Raw genomic sequence first — 20,029 nt, forward strand, 5'->3', positions numbered from 1 at the left:
TAGCACTTCATGGCTCGGGCGAAAATTACATTTTGCATCCAATAAAGCTTTAAACTTTGATTTGAAAATTGATGTGGGGTTCGGGTTTGTTTGTCAAGTCACCGAGGTGTTAACCTCTTTGATCATGTGTAGGTGGGAGCATTGCCTACCTACCACACATGATGCTTAGAGCTCTGTCGCTCGAGGTATTTGCCAAATGAACTCTAGAGCTAGCTTGGTTCTCAAATCATTTTATCTTCCGATTTGAGAACTTTAACCAAGTATCTTAAATTGTGTAGTTGGGTGAAAAGTGTGATTTAGCTTGAGTCTTGAGTGTTAATAATTCCTAGACCTAGCCTATCTTTTCTCTAGTTAATTCGTTTTTAATTTAGCCCTTTTATTTCCACCGTTAAAGTAAAACAAAGTTGGTTGTCTAAAAGCCGAAAGCCCTTACTTGCATCTACAAATCCAATCAAGCCATATAATTATTCCCTTGGATACGATCCCGAATTTCCGATTTATTATGCTTCAACCGACGTGTTAAACCCTACGCTTGGGGTATTATTCCATATATTGGAGCAAACGAAGCAATTTCTTGGTAATTACTTTGACCACATACCAAACAAACAAACAAAAACATATATAAAAGTAGGTAGCAAAAGCACACAATGCAGACTCATAAATTAACTTTATTCCACAAATCATGACAAGATGATTTCTCGGTAATTACTTTGACCACACACCAAACAAACAAACAAAAACATAAAAATGGGTACCAAAAGCCCACAATGCAGACTCATAAATTAACTTTATTCCACAAATCATGACAAGATAATTTCTTGGTAATTAACCAGTTATTGTACACGGCCGGCGTAGAAAAAAAAAAGAATAACTTATTCACAGAGGAGACGTGAATAAGTTATTCATGAAAGTGCTCAATCTCAATCGTTCAAAAATGATTTGGACAATTCGAATTAAAACAATATATTACCGCTAATAAATAATCTACTATTAGCGCGTAATAAATTGTTTTAATCCGAATCGTCCAAAACACTTTTGGACGGTTGAGATTGAGCTCCGTAATAATTTATTCATGGAGTTCCGTGAATAAGTTATTCTCAAAACAAAAATGTTAATGTAAAACAAAACAACGTTATAAAAAAAGAAGAAGAAGAAGAAGATTACGATTTTTAAATTGAAATGGTACAAATGTGTCTTAGTTTTAGTGCTCTTTCAGGCATGGTGTGGCTATAGAAAAATCTTCCTATTCCAGAGCAAAAACAGAAACTAACAAAAGAAGAAGGAATCCGTCCTCCAAATGAGGAAGAGGAAGAGGAAGAGGAAGAGGAAGAAGATGGATTAATCAGCAAACCAATTCCTTCAGTCTCTGACATACATATGCAGTATCCACACCCACTCTACAAACTTTCGCCTGCAAAGAAAAAGAAAAATGAAACTCATGAAACCAACCTAGCTATCTTACAAAACCTAATATTGCATCTACACCGTTACCATCTATCTTGACACAGAGGGTCCGTTGGGCGGCTCCACCCATGATCGTACGAGAAGGTCAAGGTGCCGGGTCGGGTAACAACCATAAAACTGCAATGGGATCAGAGATACGCCAGTACAGAGCGATTCGGTCCCGTCAGGCAGCACTAGTATGGTCTTGCCATGTGGTGCGGTTGTGCAAAGTACAGCGGTACAGTTCACTGTAACAATATAGTACCTAGCTACATGTCGTGGTCTCTTACTGTACAACGGTGTCGTGCTCAGTAATTGTTGGTGACGTTAGGTCAAGTGGGACCGACAGCACGTTGGCCGACAGGCCCTCGTTGGTCCCACGATCAGGGTTGCATTCAGACAAGAAGGTGATTGTCGGTGACCTTGGCCTCAAAGTGAAGGCACTCCTGTAAACCAAAATGCCTTCTTCTCCTTGTCTAAGCTCTGTATTTTCCTTCTCTCAGGCGAGCATTAACTTAGTCATTGGAGTGCCTTCCGGTCACCTTCGGCCCAATGAGGGACTAATTGGCGTTGCTTCTCTTGCAGAAACCAAGGGAAGAAAAGGGGAAGCTTGAACCATCGAAGTCTCGATATTCAAGGAAGGGGAGATCCGACCCAAGAGTGAACACCACTCCACAAGATTCTCTCTCTCTCTCTCTCTCTCTCTCTCTCTCTCTCCTTGAAACATCATGCGAGCCTGGTGTGTGTTATAGACAGAGACATGTTTGTTAAAATCATCATGCCAATCTTTCTTTTTTCTTAGTGTGTTGTTGCCCAATATTAATATAATATTTAGGCAGGACGGTGCAACAAATTAAAGCTGGACTCACTTTAACGGTAAATTTTTTTTTTGGTAACGCAGGATGTTCGAGACCAGCTTGCGTGTGTGTTGAACTAATCTTTATTGTTCCTCCCGCAATAGTTTTACACACTTATGCCTGTAAATGAGGTGACCCCAAGAGTTACAGGTAAGGATTAATGGAGTTGAGACCTTTCAGCATTTTGTAACGAACCTTACAAAGTTCCCAAAACTTGTGTTTAAATTACTACACTACTACAAGAGTTTGTTACAATAGCCAGTGCCGGACCTAGGAATAAGACTCCTGGGGCCACGTTAATTTCGAGGAGGATGCCTCTTTCCCTATGGCCTTTTGATGTCGAGTTTGGGTAGGTTTGAGGTGTTTTCCTTTTCTTTTTTTTTTTGGGGGTTTTTGGTGGCTTCTTAGCTTTGGTTTTGACTGTGTCTTTTTTTTAAAATTGGCTGTGTCTATTTGACTTTTTGGCTTTTTGGCTTCTTGTAATTGGGGGTTTAGGTATAGGTTGTGAGACTCGTTGGAGTCTTTGGCTGCTCTATATTGAGGTTCTGTGGGTTGTTTTGTTGATCAGTTGGCGTTTTGCCTTCTTTTAGGTCTCGGGTGACTTTTGTTAGTGTACCCTTGATCTTTTTAATCCTTTATAAAGATTAATAAATTCTTTTTGCTTAGAAAAAAAAATTAACCTCAAATATCCTTCTATTCGTTACTCAACAAATAAGTAAAAAAAAAAAAAAAACTAGAGTACTACTATCCGTTTTTTTTTTGGGGTAAATAAACTACTACTATCCTTGCATTCTATCTTCTATAGTTGTAGAAAAGGAAAAAAACAAAATTTTAAAATTGACTATCCATCAAAATAGAATAAAAATAGTTTAATAATTTATCAAACTGGAACCGACGTACTTTCAAATGTCGAAAATCATCTAAAATTGGCAAAATGCCAAAATCGGAGTTTGAAAAGTGCAGAATAGGTCGAGATCCTAAAGGCTTTCGGTTCCAATAGCCGGCCACCAGTGTTTGGACAGAGAAGATTTCAGCTCAGATTGCCGGTCGCCGTGTCAAGTGTCCAAGGCATGCGTCTCTTCTCCTTTGAATATCGAGGCTACTGTTTTGTTTGGAACTTGGGGATGGAAGTGGAAAAGGAAAGAAAATAATTAAGAAGAAAATGAGAGGAAAAATTAAAGAGAAATTGGAGGAAAATTTGAGTTTGCCTTCGGAATTTTCTCCTCTCTTTCCTTAAGAACCAAACAAAGGAAGAGAAAATTTTCCTTTTGATTCCCAAGTTTCAAAAAAAGTCTCTGACTTGAAATGGTTTCTCTTTGAAAGAAAAGTTGAAAACGTTTCGTTCCAAGTCAATTTTTTCTTCTAGCTAGCTGCAATTCGTTTCCTTTATAAAAAAAAAAAAAAAGGAGAAAAAGAAAAAGAAAAAGTAGGGGGCCTGCGCGCCCCCACCCTCCCACCCCCGCTACTTAATACCTCCGCCCGCTGACACTAGCAAAACATGAAGATGAAATGGGAGCCACAGAATATGGCAACTAATGATCACCTGAGCATGGAGAGTATGAAAAACCTTATCACCCACAGCAGAAAAGCTAGCACTCACCACCTCAGCTCCTTCATCCTCAATCACACCAATGGCTTCAGAAATAGCGAAGTTCTTCTTCAACCCAGTTATCACAACTACTTCTAAACTTGAGCCTAAATATTCTCTCAACTCAACCACCGGCAATTTGGTTCTTATGGTGGTATTACCATCGCTATCCATGCCGTCGTGGTTGCCCATTGCCAGTGCTGCCCTCCTTGCCTTCAGTTCCTCCACTCTTTTTTCCAATAGCTTAATGTATGTTCCTGCCTCGTCGAGCTGATGCTGTCGCGGTTGCATGCCCTGAGAATTTGTGTCGTTCTGGGGAGAAATATTATGGCTTAGAATTAATTAGAATTACGTCAATATTATTTATAGCACCCACACACACATATATGAGAATATATATATTACTAAATTTAAGTATGTTCTACTATAGCTGTACAAGTGTTCTACCGTGACAACTGATAGAATACACAATTTTATTTTACGTGTACACCAACCATTGAGTCACAAGTAGATGAAAATTTAAGTATGTTCTTCTATAACCGTTTTTGGCTGAACCATAACATGTTACGCCTTTTTCCATGGCAAATGGTATAACATTTTGCGGTGAATATTGATAAAGTGATTTCGAAAATACAATTCCATTTTGAAAAATACTGCTATAATCTGCACGAAGTGAAAAAAAATGTTATGCCTTCTTTTGCTAAATGTTACACAAGAAGATAATCTTGTGTTTCTTAAGGAAATGCCTATCGATATATATGAGAGAGTTTGTTCTTAGAAATAGCTAGCCTGAACATTAGGCAAGTGTTAGACTAGGTTTAGTTGTTAATTTCCTAACTATTATGTTATGTTCCCTATGTTTGTACTCCGGATGTGGTACTTCCTTTCGTAGTCTTTATGAATTTCAGTTTGACCCGAAAAAAAATGTTTTATACACCATTTTATGGTATTATTTTGCGCCATTTAATTGTGAATTTTGTCATGTCATTCATGATTTTTGGGTACGCCTTCTTATGATTACTGTCATACCTTTTTATAGTGAAATTGCACGGCATACGTTATCCCCCAGACAAGGGGATGGCACCTTAGCTTCCCCGGCAATTAGGCATAAAAGCCAAGGGACAAAGGCATTTTGAGAAGGAATTGAGTCACCTATAAATTTTAACTTTCAAAAAGTCAAGAATGAGCAAGGTTATAGATTTTGTATGAGGATGTAGTTGGCTGCCTATTCTGCAAGATTCAATTTTGGTGCAAAAATGGCTTTATGATCACTTTGAAGTTTTTAAATATAACTGTTTTCAATTTAGAAAAATTAGGAGAACTGTTGATCATTAAAAAATAAGGCAGTATGTATGAGATGGAAAAAGATTGAAAGTCACAGTAAACCCTAGTTCTAAACTGTTGCGTCTCCGTCTCAGAAAAATCAAACCGTATCATCGATATCAACTAGAAGTTGAAATTCGCAATTGATTATAATGAATTTTTTTTCCATTCAAAAATAAAAATGCAAAGATAGGAAGTTGATCGATCTCTTTAGCATTCTATGACTATGGGAGAGAGAGAGAGAGAGAGAGAGAGAGAGAGAGAGAGAGAGAGAACCTGAGAGGAATTGAGATGGTAGGGAGGGATGAGAGAAGTGAGCTTGAAGCAGAGATCTTTCATGTGGATTCTCCTATTCCTCTCCACTATCTTCCGATCAAGTTTTTCATGATCGGTTTTGTACCTCTTCATTATCACCCCAAGCAAGTGTAAATAATTCAAGGGATGTCTATTCAGAAGAAATGTTTGATTTAAGAGTTTGGAAGTATGCCCACTGGCTCCCACGTTTATTTATAGAGAGAGAAAACCCGGCCCATCTCATCTTCGTATGGACGGACCCAGAATTCGAATCTTAAAAAGGCGAATGTATGTGATGTGTCCAATGTAAAGAGTTTGAAGATTTTACTAATTAATCGTACCTTAGAAATACGATTCTGAAAAGTTTTAAGCCCCATAATGCATGGACGGGTGCGTAAAAGCGTTTTTTGAAAACCTTCAAAAAAAAATAACTCGAATTTGTAAATACGAAAAATAAGAGCGCAAGCGCAGAATAAAAATTAAAAACGAGAGCGAAGATCATTTTAAAAGATAATGTGAATGAGCCAATAATAGCGTCAACGAATTCCGTCGCACAACTGGACGAAGAATAATCAGTCAAGGCACTCTCTATTCGTTGTTGTACGTACGGTGAAGGAAAATAAATGCAGATAATATACAGGAAAGACGAATAAATTAATCCTCGGGTTTGGTCAATTTCTATGGGGTCTACAGTCTTTTTATTGCCCAGACACAGAAGTTATTCATTGGATTTTCTTCTCTGTTAGTTGGGCCGTTCGGCTAAATAAGTCAAGTGAAATATTTTTTTGTCATCATTTAAATTTTTGACAATTTTTTAGAGATTATTGCTTCATCATGACGAAAGGAATCTAAAAAGTAAAAAATTACGATCGAAACCTAATTTTTTAAATAAAGACAAAAATAAGTCAATAAACCAATTTTTTCGTCTTTATTTAAAAAAATTGGATTTCGATCATAATTTTTTTTACTTTTTAGATTTCTCTTGTCATGAAGAAGCAATAATCTCCAAAAAAATTGATAAAAAATTAACAAATACGAAAAAAAATTGAATGAGGACAAAAAAATAAGCCAAGTGGCTTATTTAGCCGAACTGGTTATACTGCTATCGACACGTTTGGTCCTATCTACACGTCTGTTGTGATAAATTCATATCATGGAACCTCGAGCGATAGGCTAAGAGGTCTAAAATTTAGGGGTTTGTTTCTTTTTAGGATTGGATATCAGGTTCGACTTTTGAGACCAAACTAGCTCGCGCGTAAACATGTGAAATGGCTGTGGAAAAAATTGTAATGATTATAATCTGATGTACGTTAAGCAGTCAAGCTGGCATGGAACACCAGCAGTTGGAAAAGGAAAACTTCATTTCATGTACTTTTGGGACCAAACTAGCTCGCGCGTAAACATGTGAAATGACTGTGGAAAAAATTGTAATGATTATAGTCTGATGTACGTTAAGTAGTCAACTTGGCACGGAACAGTAAATCTCTTCTCGCACCCCACTGACACACGCACCTCCCGACCCCACCTCTCCTCTTCCGAAAATACCCCCACGCATCGCAGAAATATCGAACGCATTTTCTCTTTTTTTATTTATTTACATACAATGTTTATACTATGTAATCTGTATCTTTTTTCTCTTTTATTTATTTAATATTATTTTAGTATTCCAATTTTCAATCCCGTTGAATCGGTGGAATTTTTTTATCATTTTATCTTCAATAGTTATAATGAATTTTTGGTACTAATAAAGTTGTAGAATCAAATATCTCTTAGGGCTAATCAACGAGAGTCCTAGAAACAAAATTTAATTATGGTCATTTAGGATAAAATGATCAAAATTAAGTGTTCCAAATTTTAATCCGTTTGAACCGGTGGAAAGATTTTAGTTTTCAAATCATTTTATCCTAAATGGTCATAATTAAATTTTGACTCTAAAGCTCTCGTTGATTAGCCTTAAGAGATATTTGATTCTACAACTTTCTTAGGGCTAATTAACGAGAGTCCTAGAGTCAAAATTCAATTATCACCATTTATGATAAAATGATCGGAAAACTAAAATATTTTCACCGGTTCAAACGGATTGAAATTTAAAACACTTAATTTTTTAATCATATTTTTTAATATATAAACTGTATAAAGAGGTTAAAAAAATTAAGTTTTTCAAATTTCAATCCGTTTGAACGGGTGGAAAGATTTTAATTTTCTGATCATTTTATCCTAAATTGTCATAATTAAATTTTGACTCTAGGACTTTCGTTGATTAACCCTAAGAAAGTTAAATAATCAAATATCTTTTAGGACTAATCAACAAGAGCCCTAGAGTTAAAATTTAATTATGACTATTGAGGATAAAATGATCAGAAAACTAAAATCTTTCCACCGATTCAAACGGATTGAAATTTGGAAAAGTAATTAAAGTAAAAATAAATAAAACAGTAATTAAAGTCTTAGTAAAAAAAAATAGTGAAAGTAAAAAAAAGAGTATTTAAAGTTTTCTAAAAGTAAAATTAAAAAGAAACTAAAAAAAACCTAAAACGGAGGGCAGGGCGGGAAGAAGAAGGGGGGGGTGGGGGGAAAGAAAGAAAGATGGTGGGGCTCAGAGGAGGGGTTGTCAGGGGGGTGCGAAAAGACCAGCAGTTGGAAAAGGAAAACTTCATTTCATGGTTTACGTGGGCGGATTTTACTCTACTTCTCTTACCCTTGACTCTTCCCGCAGCCACGTCTTCACCGACCATCACGTCATATATAGATAATTATTGCTAGATAATCTTTCTTTCTTACAATGAGTTTTTTTTTTTTTGGCCGAAGTTAGTATTATTAAGAATAGTTTAAATTAGCTTATTAGATGAGAGTTGAGTTTCTGGCCTCGTTAGAGCATCCACAATGTAATAATCAAAACTAAAAGGTTGCTAAAGTTAGCAATGTTTGCTCAAAAAAGTGTTCATATTGTAATAACCAAACTTAGCAACCTCTTAGCAACTTATCAAATTTTGACTTTTGAATAACCAAACTTAATAACTTTTACCAATAACCAAAACTCATTAACCAAACCTAATAACCAAATTCAAAACTAAAAAATTAAAAAACACCTTACATTATAATCGTCTCATCGAGACGAATAATTTGGTGTGATCGGGTGCGCGATTGGAACTCGTTTGCAATTGGACATAAATGCATTGCGTATTGTGGGGGGGTTTTTTTATATGGATACAAAAATAACCAATGTGGAGATCAAGTTTGTTAGGTTTAATTATGAACTAAATGGATAATCAAATGCTGACGTGGCACATTTTGGTTATCGATTTTGATTATTCCCATTGCGGATGCTCTTATTCCTTGTAGTTAAGTGTACTATCTAACGTTGTTAGGCCAAAGGCCCCTTGGCTTATGCCATGCCCCGCATATATAGATAGCACGGCTTGGTAGTACGTAGCTTTAGGGCTCTGTTTGGTTAAGAATTTGAGGAATGTTTTCGGATTAATGAGTGATATATAGATAGAAAATGGAGAGTAATACTTATATAGAAAACTTATTTGGGATCATGTTGAGAGAGAGGGTGGTTCAATTCTAGAAAATCAAAAGCGAACAAAGTCCAGAATCCTCATTAATGAAAAATTATAAATTTTGTACAATGATAGTACTTCCTCCGTCCCGATTTGTTTGTCCCATTTTTAACTTGTACATGTCCCAAATTGATTGTCCAATTTCAAATCAATAGATAAGATGATGTAAATATTCAAATTAATGGATCAGATTTGATTTCCTTAATAAGTTAGAAACCCTAAATTGGACAAACAAATTAGGACGGATGGAGTACTAAAAGAAACAAAGTAAAGAGAAACATTTTCCACTTGAGGGCTTGTCCGGTCATTAATTTTAAGGAGTCAGAAATAACTGCCGGATCGAGAACCAGTATTTAAAAAAAAGAAAAATAGAGAGAGAATTTGTGATCGCTTTTGAAATTTGAAACATGCACCCTGGCCTCCATCCATTAGACAAGTTAGTGGAAAAGATTTTTCCAAATCCTTGAAAATATCTTGTAATAGTATCGTTTGTCAGCTAGCGAAAGATTATTAGTATTTGAATTTGAAGGCCAAGTTGGAATATTGTGAGGAAGTGAAAGATGTGTTGCTGTAATGCATGGGTGGGGACAAGAAATCGTCTATCCTTTTTAGTCGAAACACTTGGGAGGATGTAAAACTGGAATGTCGACTGAAGGTGTAAAAGGAAAGGGCGGGTTAGGCTTCCGACACTTGGAAGCTTTTTTTTATTTTTATATGCAACAAAATTTTTATTAAAAACTTGACAAATGGTATATCGAGGCGAGACTAAATACTAGCTATAAAGGATGAGGCATAGTATAAGGCCAAGGAAAGGAGACAAAAGAAAATAAAAATACAACCAATGGGAAAATTGAATGAGCCCAATGCCATCCCCCCACATCTTTTTACAAAAATGAAACACAATTCGGCACTTCCTCAAAATGCTAATCAGCAGGAAATGAACTAGGGCTTTGCAGCGCTAAGTAACTTCAAACGCAATATATGCAGGGATGGAGCCAGGGAGGGACGGTCGCCCCTGTAAGAAGAAAAAGAAACATTACTATTATATGTAAAAACAAAATTTCTATGAAAGTATGTAGACTCGTCCCTGTGTAGAATTTTGGAAAAGTATAGTATATAATTGTAACATTTGAACTACGAGGATATCAACATTAATTACTAAAGGTTAAGAGTTAAAATATAATAAAAAATAAAATTATAGGGTTAATATTGTGAATATTTAAGTAATAAACTTCCACCTTTCGTTAAATGGGTGTAGTATTTTATAGTTTTAGTAAATACGAAAAATAATAGTGCAAGCGCAGAATAAAAATTAAAAACGAGAGCAAAAATCATTTTAAAAGATAATGTGAATGAGCCAATAATAGCGTCAACGAATTCCGTCGCACAACTGGACGAAGAATAATCAGTCAAGGCACTCTCTATTCGTTGTTGTACGTACGGTGAAGGAAAATAAATGCAGATAATATACAGGAAAGACGAATAAATTAATCCTCGGGTTTGGTCAATTTCTATGGGGTCTACAGTCTTTTTATTGCCCAGACACAGAAGTTATTCATTGGATTTTCTTCTCTGTTAGTTGGGCCGTTCGGCTAAATAAGTCAAGTGAAATATTTTTTTGTCATCATTTAAATTTTTGTCAATTTTTTAGAGATTATTGCTTCATCATGACGAAAGAAATCTAAAAAGTAAAAAATTACGATCGAAACCTAATTTTTTAAATAAAGACAAAAATAAGTCAATAAACCAATTTTTTCGTCTTTATTTAAAAAAATTGGATTTCGATCATAATTTTTTTTACTTTTTAGATTTCTCTTGTCATCAAGAAGCAATAATCCCCAAAAAATTGATAAAAAATTAACAAATATGAAAAAAATTTGAATGAGGACAAAAAAATAAGCCAAGTGACTTATTTAGCCGAACTGGTTATACTGCTATCGACACGTTTGGTCCTATCTACACGTCTGTTATGATAAATTCATATCATGGAACCTCGAGCGATAGGCTAAGAGGTCTAGAATTTAGGGATTTGTTTCTTTTTAGGATTGGATATTAGGTTCGACTTTTGGGACCAAACTAGCTCGCGCGTAAATATGTGAAATGACTGTGGAAAAAATTGTAATGATTATAGTCTGATGTACGTTAAGTAGTCAAGCTGGCACGGAATAGTAAATCTCTTCTCGCACCCCCCTGACATACGCACCTCCCGACCCCACCTCTCCTCTTTCGAAAATACCCCCACGCATCCCAGAAATATCGAACGCATTTTCTCTTTTTTTATTTATTTACATACAATGTTTATACTATGTAATCTGTATCTTTTTTCTCTTTTATTTATTTAATATTATTTTAGTATTCCAATTTTCAATCCCGTTGAATCGGTGGAATTTTTTTATCATTTTATCTTCAATAGTTATAATGAATTTTTGGCACTAAGAAAGTTGTAGAATCAAATATCTCTTAGGGCTAATCAACGAGAGTCCTAGAAATAAAATTTAATTATGGCTGTTTAGGATAAAATGATCAAAATTAAGTGTTCCAAATTTTAATCCGTTTGAACCGGTGGAAAGATTTTAGTATTCAGATCATTTTATCCTAAGTGGTCATAATTAAATTTTGACTCTAAAGCTCTCGTTGATTAGCCTTAAGAGATATTTGATTCTACAACTTTCTTAGGGCTAATTAACGAGAGTCCTAGAGTCAAAATTCAATTATCACCATTTATGATAAAATGATCGGAAAACTAAAATATTTTCACCGGTTCAAACGGATTGAAATTTAAAACACTTAATTTTTTAACCATATTTTTTAATATATAAACTGTATAAAGAGGTTAAAAAAATTAAGTTTTTCAAATTTCAATCCGTTTGAACGGGTGGAAAGATTTTAATTTTCTGATCATTTTATCCTAAATGGTTATAATTAAATTTTGACTCTAGGACTTTCGTTGATTAACACTAAGAAAGTTATAAAATCAAATATCTCTTAGGACTAATCAACGAGAGCCCTAGAGTTAAAATTTAATTATGACCATTGAGGATAAAATGATCAGAAAACTAAAATCTTTCCACCGATTCAAACGGATTGAAATTTGGAAAAGTAATTAAAGTAAAAATAAATAAAACAGTAGTTAAAGTCTTAGTAAAAAAAAATAGCGAAAGTAAAAAAAAATGTATTTGAAGTCTTCTAAAAGTAAAATTAAAAAGAAACTAAAAAAACCTAAAACGGAGGGCAGGGCGGGAAGCCGGGGGGGGGGGGGGGGGTGGGGGAGGAGATGGTGGGGCCCAGAGGAGGGGGTTGTCAGGGGGGTGCGAAAAGACCAGCAGTTGGAAAAGGCGAACTTCATTTCATGGTTTACGTGGGCGGATTTTACTCTACTTCTCTTACCCTTGACTCTTCCCGCAGCCACGTCTTCACCGACCATCACGTCATATATAGATAATTATTGCTAGATAATCTTTCTTTCTTACAATGAGTTTTTTTTTTTTGGCCGAAGTTAGTATTATTAAGAATAGTTTAAATTAGCTTATTAGATGAGAGTTGAGTTTCTGGCCTCGTTACCTTGTAGTTAAGTGTACTATCTAACGTTGTTAGGCCAAAGGCTCCTTGGCTCGTGCCATGCCCCGCATATATAGATAGCACGGCTTGGTAGTACGTAGCTTTAGGGCTTTGTTTGGTTAAGAATTTGAGGAATGTTTTCGGATTAATGAGTGATATATAGATAGAAAATGGAGAGTAATACTTATATAGAAAACTTATTTGGGATCATGTTGAGAGAGAGGGTGGTTCAATTCTAGAAAATCAAAAGCGAACAAAGTCCAGAATCCTCATTAATGAAAAATTATAAATTTTGTACAATGATAGTACTTCCTCCGTCCCGATTTGTTTGTCCCATTTTTAACTTGTACATGTCCCAAATTGATTGTCCAATTTCAAAATCAATGGATAAGATGATGTAAATATTCAAATCAATGGACCAGATTTGGTTTCCTTAATAAGTTAGAAACCCTAGATTGGACAAACAAATTAGGACGGAGGGAGTACTAAAAGAAACAAAGTAAAGAGAAACATTTTCCACTTGAGGGCTTGTCCGGTCATTAATTTTAAAGAGTCAAAAATAGCCGCTGGATCGAGAACCAGTATTTAAAAAAAAAAAAAAAAAAGAGAGAATTTGTGATCGCTTTTGAAATTTGAAACATGCACCCCGGCCTCAATCCATTAGACAAGTTAGTGGAAAAGATTTTTCCAAATCCTTGAAAATATCTTGTAATAGTATCGTTTGTCAGCTAGCGAAAGATTATTAGTATTTGAATTTGAAGGCCAAGTTGGAATATTGTGAGGAAGTGAAAGATGTGTTGCTGTAATGCATGGGTGGGGACAAGAAATCGTCTATCCTTTTTAGTCGAAACACTTGGGAGGATGTAAAACTGGAATGTTGACTGAAGGTGTAAAAGGAAAGGGCGGGTTAGGCTTCCGAGACTTGGAAGCTTCTTTTTGTTTTTTTGTTTTTTTGGTATGCAACAAAAATTTTTTATTAAAAACTTAACAAATAATACGTCGAGACGAGACCAAATGCTGGCTACAGAGGATGAGGCATAGTATAGGCCAAGGAAAGGAAACAAAAGAAAATAAAAATACATCCAATGGGAAAATTGAATGAGCCCAATACCATCCCCCACATCTTTCTACAAAAATGAAACACAATCACTTCCTTAAAATACTAATCAGCAGCAAATGAACTAGGGCTTGGCAGCACTTAAGTAACTTCAAACGCAATATATGCAGGGATGGAGCCAAGGAGGGACGGTCGCCCCTGTAAAAAGAAAAAGAAACATTACTATTATATGTAAAAAAAAAAATTTCTATGAAAGTATGTAGATTCGTCCCTGTGTAGAATTTTGGAAAAGTATAGTATATAATTGTAACATTTGAACTACGAGGATATCAACATTAATTACTAAATGTTAAGGGCTAAAATATAATAAAAAATAAAATTATAGGGTTAATATTGTGAATATTTAAGTAATAAACTTTCACCTTTCGTTAGATGGGTTTAGTATTTAATAGTTTTAGTATTTCTTTTTGCTTTAAAATCTCAATGGCACACTAAAGCTCTAAAGGCAATTTCGAGAAAATAGAGTCAAAGGAGAAGAGATTTTCAAAACCCCAAGTAATTTTAGTGAAATTTAAGTTATAAGTATGTCTTTTCCCAATTGTTGTTCTAGCCTTTTCCTAATTCTTTGATTTTTGACTGGTAAAATCAAGTAACATGAAAGTTCATGTACTAAATTCGTCCAGTTGTGATAAATGAAAAAAAAGAAGATGAACAATAAAGAAAAAACAAGACACATATATCAAGATCGATCCCATTAGTTAAACCGATTTATATATTTATGTTATTTTGAGTTTTAATGTATTTACGTAATTATGCATGTTTATTTATATTTTTTTCTCGCATGCACGGTCACCTCTGCGTGGTGAAATTCCTGACTCCGTCCATGAGTAGAGTAGCGTAATTCCTCCTCAGATCCTCCTTCAGCTCAGCTCCATTAGTAACCAAAACCTTAGCAATTCAGTCCCATTAGGTCATGAATCTCCACAGCTCAAAACAAATTTGTTTCAATTCATGTCCAGCAGCAAACAGAAGAAAGCAGTAGTTGAAACAGAAAGAGAAAGAGTTCACCAGTAATACGGTACATCATTCAGTTCAAATCCAGCAGCAACAGAAACCAGCCTCTCAGTGTTGGCTAACAAGGCTGGCGGTTACTAACGGGAGATAGCTCTCAAAGTATTTTCCTCATACCAATTTCCTGGAGGCCAAATCGGCCGGTGTTATCTGCTTCGTGGGAGTGGCAAAGTGTTTTGGCTAGTAAAGGGGTGGTTGCAAAGAGGTTAGTGGAGATGGCGAGTGGCAGATGGTGGAGGATCGATATTTGGGGAGACCCGTGGTTAGATGATTCAGTTTACCCGAAAATCCTCGGGCCTAAACCGCAAGACAGTCAAGTTCACAAAGTTTGCGAATTAATTGATACAGATCGAATGGAATGGAAGGAAACATTGATTAGAGGCACGTATTTTAATTTTCTCTCCGTGATACCGAGCAGATTATGAGTCTAACTTTGAAGGGGAACTTCATCTTGGAAGGGGATGCTCAAACGATCGTGCGGATCGATGCTGCAAGGAGTGGCTAATTAATGCCAAACCATGCTTGGATGTCATTGTTCGAGATATTTTTCATTGAGTTTGGTTTTTAAATTCTTGTTCCGCATTCATTTAATAGGGTGGCTCATTTAGCATCTTTAGTCTAATCTACAACCTGACAAGGGAATTTTTCGAACTGGGTAAAGGCGGAGGCCTCTTTTTATAGGCAGAAAAACCCATGATTTCATCTCATGAGCAATAAACGGCTCAGGTGCTACACAGAACCGAAATGAAATTTGGATTATTGGATTACCAAACGGACAGCTCAGATAGTGCATAGCACGGTAGCAGCCGTGTTGTACAGCTGGATAATGTCACCATAGATTAAATGAAGTACTCACTGTGTACATTCGTATTAAATGAAGTACCACATTTTGATATTTACCCAATGGATTTAAAGAGAGGCCAGCTAGGGCGTTACATTCTTAGATTTATCCCTGAATAATTCTAGTCGAGCACCGTTATAAAAGTTTGGAAACAAGAAGAAATAGTTTGGTGGTACAAGGATTTTCAGCTTTGATTAACTGCTCAATCTGTTAATCTTGACTATAATTTTTTCTTGATCAAAACTATGGCCTTGGAAAATTTTATTTTTAGGAGGGCTTTTTTTATGACAGCCGATAAAATTAATTATTCTAGTAATATGGAGTAGTAAGAATTTTAGTTTATTATTTTTGAAATTAGTATTTTATTAGGAATCTTTCTGTTTTGGCATAAACTCCCGATTGATACTCCGATTGATCTGTCTAGTCCCACGTTATGTTGAAAGAAGTAAGAAGGTTTCGATTGACTGTAGATTAATAATCAGATCGATCGGTTGGTCGATTTGCAGATTTTGCCATTTTTTGAAAATAATTGATTTGCTTATAACTTTTAGTAGAAAATTCTGTTTTGGTTGCCGTTTGTTTTGACATTTTTCTTATTTAACCTAGTATTTGATTCTACAGTTAATTTTCAATTTTTGATAATTTTGATAATTCTTTAACGTAGGCTTGATTAGCATGTTTATTAATTTCTTAGTTGGTTTAGGCTTTCTTTGCCTTATAAGTATCATTGTAAGCCCTACGGCAGAACTTAGTTGTTTTTGAAATAAAGAAAATCGAGATTTATTTCATATTATAGTGTGTTAATAGAGGAAGTACCTCTTTTTCATGCCTATACTTATTCGTGTTTGTGTTTCAAAAAGAGAATTTTTAACATAAGAAATTCGTGATTTCTTATTGCAAATAGTTTCGTAAAAAAAAGCTGCACTGCATCAGTTTTCGATATATGCTTCTTATTTCTGGATATTAACAGGGTGATTGCGTATTAACATGCCACTTCATCTCACGATCGAGTCACAATCCTCACATACTGTGGTCTATATAAAAGTTTATACTCAAATTATAACCGAACGTGATTACTACTATAATACTACATCCGTCGGCCACAAAAGGTCCATTATGAAAATATGTGCAATTTTTGGATTAAAAAAATAAAAGTACTTCTTTGCATAATGTTTTAAATACATGTACTAATTAAATTAAACAACTAATTGAGATTGTTAATACCGTGTAAAAAAATTTTAAAATTATGCACGAAATTAAATATTTTATTTTTTAATCTGAATATTACACGTCTTACTATAGCTCTGATGATATTATCTAATCTAATCTTGACATTGTTTTGAACTGCTTAAATGGAGGCTAGCTTGAAGCTCTGTTCAACAAGGTGGAACATAATTACTTCTCAAAATTTCACACACACATAAAAACAGAAATTGTGAGATTACAATATTCGCTTGTGATAAATGAAAATCTTCTTCACCGTTTAAAAAAAGATATTACACTCTTGGAATCGAATGGTACAAATGTGTCTTATAGTACTTTTTAGTATTCTTCCGGCATGGCGTGGCTATAGAAAATCTTCCTCTCCAAAAGCGAAAAACAGAAACAAACCAAAAGAAGAAAAAGGAATCAGCGAACCAATTCCTTCAGTCTCTGACATACCTTCGCAGTATCCACACCGAGTCTACAAATTTTCACCTGCAAAGATAAAGAAATATGGAAACTCATGAAATTAACCAACGTTAACTTCTGTCCAAAAATATCTATCTAACAAATAAACTTAATGCATATCTACAGTACCGTTACCAATTGCGGGGTTTGCAGTGAAGCTTAATGGATTAATAATTGTTGGTGGGCGGAGGGCGGGTCCTCGATTCGGACCCCTTGAATGGACCCAGAACGAACCAAACTGACAGCAAAGGACACAGAGGGCTCGTTGGGTCGCTCCACCCATGATTGTATGGGTAGGTCAAGGTGCCAAATTGAGTCAAGACCATAAACTGCGGTGGGACCAGTATGGTCTTGCAATGCATGTGACGCGGTCGTGCAAAGTACGGTGGTATAGCGTTTGGTAACAGTACGGTCTGGCCGCATGGCGTGGTTCCTTACCAAAGGACGGCATCATGTCGGTGACCTTGGCCTCCAAGAAAAGGCACTATTATAAATAGCACGTTGATAAACCCTAATAGACATGTCTTCTCCTCCCTGTCTAAACTCTGTATTTTCCTTCCCTCTGGCGGGCACTAATTTAGTCGTTGGAGTGCCTTCCGGCCACCTTCGGCCCAACGAGTCACTAACTGGCTGTTGCTTCTCTTGCAGGAAAAGGGGAAGCTTGACCCATCGAAATCACAAGATTCAAAGAAAGGGAGATCCGGCCCAAGAGTGAACACCACTCCACAATATTATTTCGTTTTCTTATCAAAGCGAGCTTGGTGTGTGTTATAGACATAGACGTGTTTGTCTAAATCGTCATGCCAATCTTTCATTTTGTCTAAGTGTGTTGTCATTGCCCAATGTTATTATTATTATTTAGGCACGATGGTGCAACAAATTAAAGTTGGATTCACTCCAACAGTAAATATTTTTTTTGGTAATGCAGGATGTTTCAAACCAACTTGCGCGCATCTTGAACTAATCTCTATTGTTCCTCCTATAACAGTTTTACACGCTTATGCCTGGGAATGAGCTGACTCCAAAAGTTTTAGATAAGGAATCGAATTGAGACCTTTCAGCATTTTGTAATGAACCTTACAAAGTTCCTGAAACTTGTGTTTAAATTACTACACCACTACAAGAGATGCTTAAAATAGCCAGTGTCGGAGCTAGGAATAAAATTTCTGGGAGACGAGTTATAATAGGAAAGCAATTAACCTCAAATATCCTCCTAATCGTTACTCCACGAATAAGTAAAAAAGAAGAAGAAACAACTACTAATATCCTTGCATTCTATAGTCGAAGAAAAAACAAAAATGCATTCTCAAAATTGATCATTCATCAAAATAGAACAAAAATAGTTTAGTAATTTATCAAAGTGGAACTAATGTTCTTTTAAATCTGGACAATTATCTAAAATTGGCAAAATGCTGAAATCGGAGTTTGAAAGTGAAGAATGAGTCGAGATCCTAAAGGCGTTCGGTTCCAATTGCCGGCCACCCGAGTTTGGACAGTGAAGAATTCAGCTCAGATTGCCGGCCGCTGTCGAGTGTCCAAGGCATGCGTTTCTTCTACTTTGAATATGGAGGCTAAGACTTGAAATGGTTTCTGTTTGGAAGAAATGTTGAAAACGTTTCGCTCCAAGTCAAACTTTTATCTTCTAGCTATTATTTTCCTTTGAAAAAAAAGAAAAAAAGAAAAAGTAGGTGGCCTTTAAGGTCCCGTTCCACCGAACCTTTTTATTTCGGGGTTATTCGGCTAAATAAGTCATTTGGCTTTTTTTTATTTTGTTCTTATTTAAATTTTTTTTGCATTTGGTAGTTTTTCGTAAATTTTTTGGCAATTATTGCTTCGTCAGGACGAGAGAAATCTAAAAAGTAAAAAATTACGATCGAAACCTAATTTTTTTGAATAAAGACAAAAATAAACCAATAAGCCAATTTTTTCGTCTTTATTCAAAAAAATTGAATTTCGATCGTAATTTTTTACTTTTTAGATTCCTTTTGTCACGAAGAAGCAATAATTCTTAAAAAATTAACAAATAACTAACAAATACGAATTTTTTTTGAATAAGGACAAAAAAAGAAGCCAAGTGACTTATTTAGCCCCACAATCCCTCAATTAGTACAATTTTGCAATCAAGTGTTAATGCGAGTTCCTCTCTCTCTCTCTCTCTCTCTCTCTCTCTCTCACCTTCCTTTAGGCAATTTGGGCGAATTTTCTCCCTCTAGGGTTTCTTCATCTAGCCAGCCGCTGCCGGAGGGGGGGGGGGGGGGGGGGGGGGGGGGGCCCCCCCTTCCCTCCTCCCCCGGGCTCCTTCATCTCCCCCTTTCCCTCTACCCTTCAGATTGTTGTTTTCTCTCTTCCCTCTGTTTTCTTTGTTTGCTGTTCGGATCACCGCCCTCCCCTGTGTGGGAGGGTGTGGCAGTTGAGCTCTTGATCTATCTGCCACCGATCAGAGGTTTCTTGGTCCCTCTGGGAGCCTAGCGGTTTTGGGTGGTTCACAAAGTCTCGAAGGTGTAGGGATTTGGTTGGTGGCGTGGATCTGGCGGGTGTTATGATTGTGGGAGTGGGTGATGTTCTGTAGCTTGTTTTCTTTAACTTTTGTTTTGCAGGTTTTTTCAAAAATTTCAGAAAATGATCGGTAAAAATGCGGTTTCGATCAGTAATGTTTCTTTCCGGTGGTGGTGAGGTGGATATGGTTTCCATGGCTGGATTGCTCAGGTCGCTTTGTGTGCCGAAATCCGATCAATAGCCACTTCGAGTTTCTCAGTCGAGTGA

At 35.9% G+C, this 20,029-nt stretch overlaps 1 protein-coding gene across 1 annotated transcript; it reads right to left on the bottom strand.

Annotated features, from left to right (window-relative positions):
- Positions 1–1,210: 1,210 nt before the first annotated feature.
- Positions 1,211–5,695, bottom strand: LOC131298126 (transcription factor bHLH162-like). Its single transcript, XM_058323434.1, has 3 exons — positions 5,488–5,695; positions 3,844–4,182; positions 1,211–1,411 (listed from the first exon to the last, which is right to left on the bottom strand). Exons 1-3 carry the CDS (start codon positions 5,617–5,619, stop codon positions 1,343–1,345), a joined length of 540 nt encoding a protein of 179 aa, XP_058179417.1. The 5' UTR covers positions 5,620–5,695; the 3' UTR covers positions 1,211–1,342.
- Positions 5,696–20,029: the final 14,334 nt, after the last annotated feature.

Source organism: Rhododendron vialii, chromosome 8a, assembly GCF_030253575.1.
Source record: "Rhododendron vialii isolate Sample 1 chromosome 8a, ASM3025357v1".
Lineage (NCBI taxonomy): Eukaryota > Viridiplantae > Streptophyta > Magnoliopsida > Ericales > Ericaceae > Rhododendron > Rhododendron vialii.

What these genes read in the sequence shown, in the direction of transcription:
- LOC131298126 (XM_058323434.1), bottom strand. Translation starts at nt 5,619, where the DNA reads ATGAAGAGGTACAAAACCGATCATGAAAAACTTGATCGGAAGATAGTG. An exon ending in ACCATCTCAATTCCTCTCAG is followed by an intron (nt 4,183 to 5,487) that starts GTTCTCTCTCTC and finishes ACAAATTCTCAG; the next exon opens with GGCATGCAACCGCGACAGCA. An exon ending in TTCATACTCTCCATGCTCAG is followed by an intron (nt 1,412 to 3,843) that starts GTGATCATTAGT and finishes TTTTCTTTGCAG; the next exon opens with GCGAAAGTTTGTAGAGTGGG.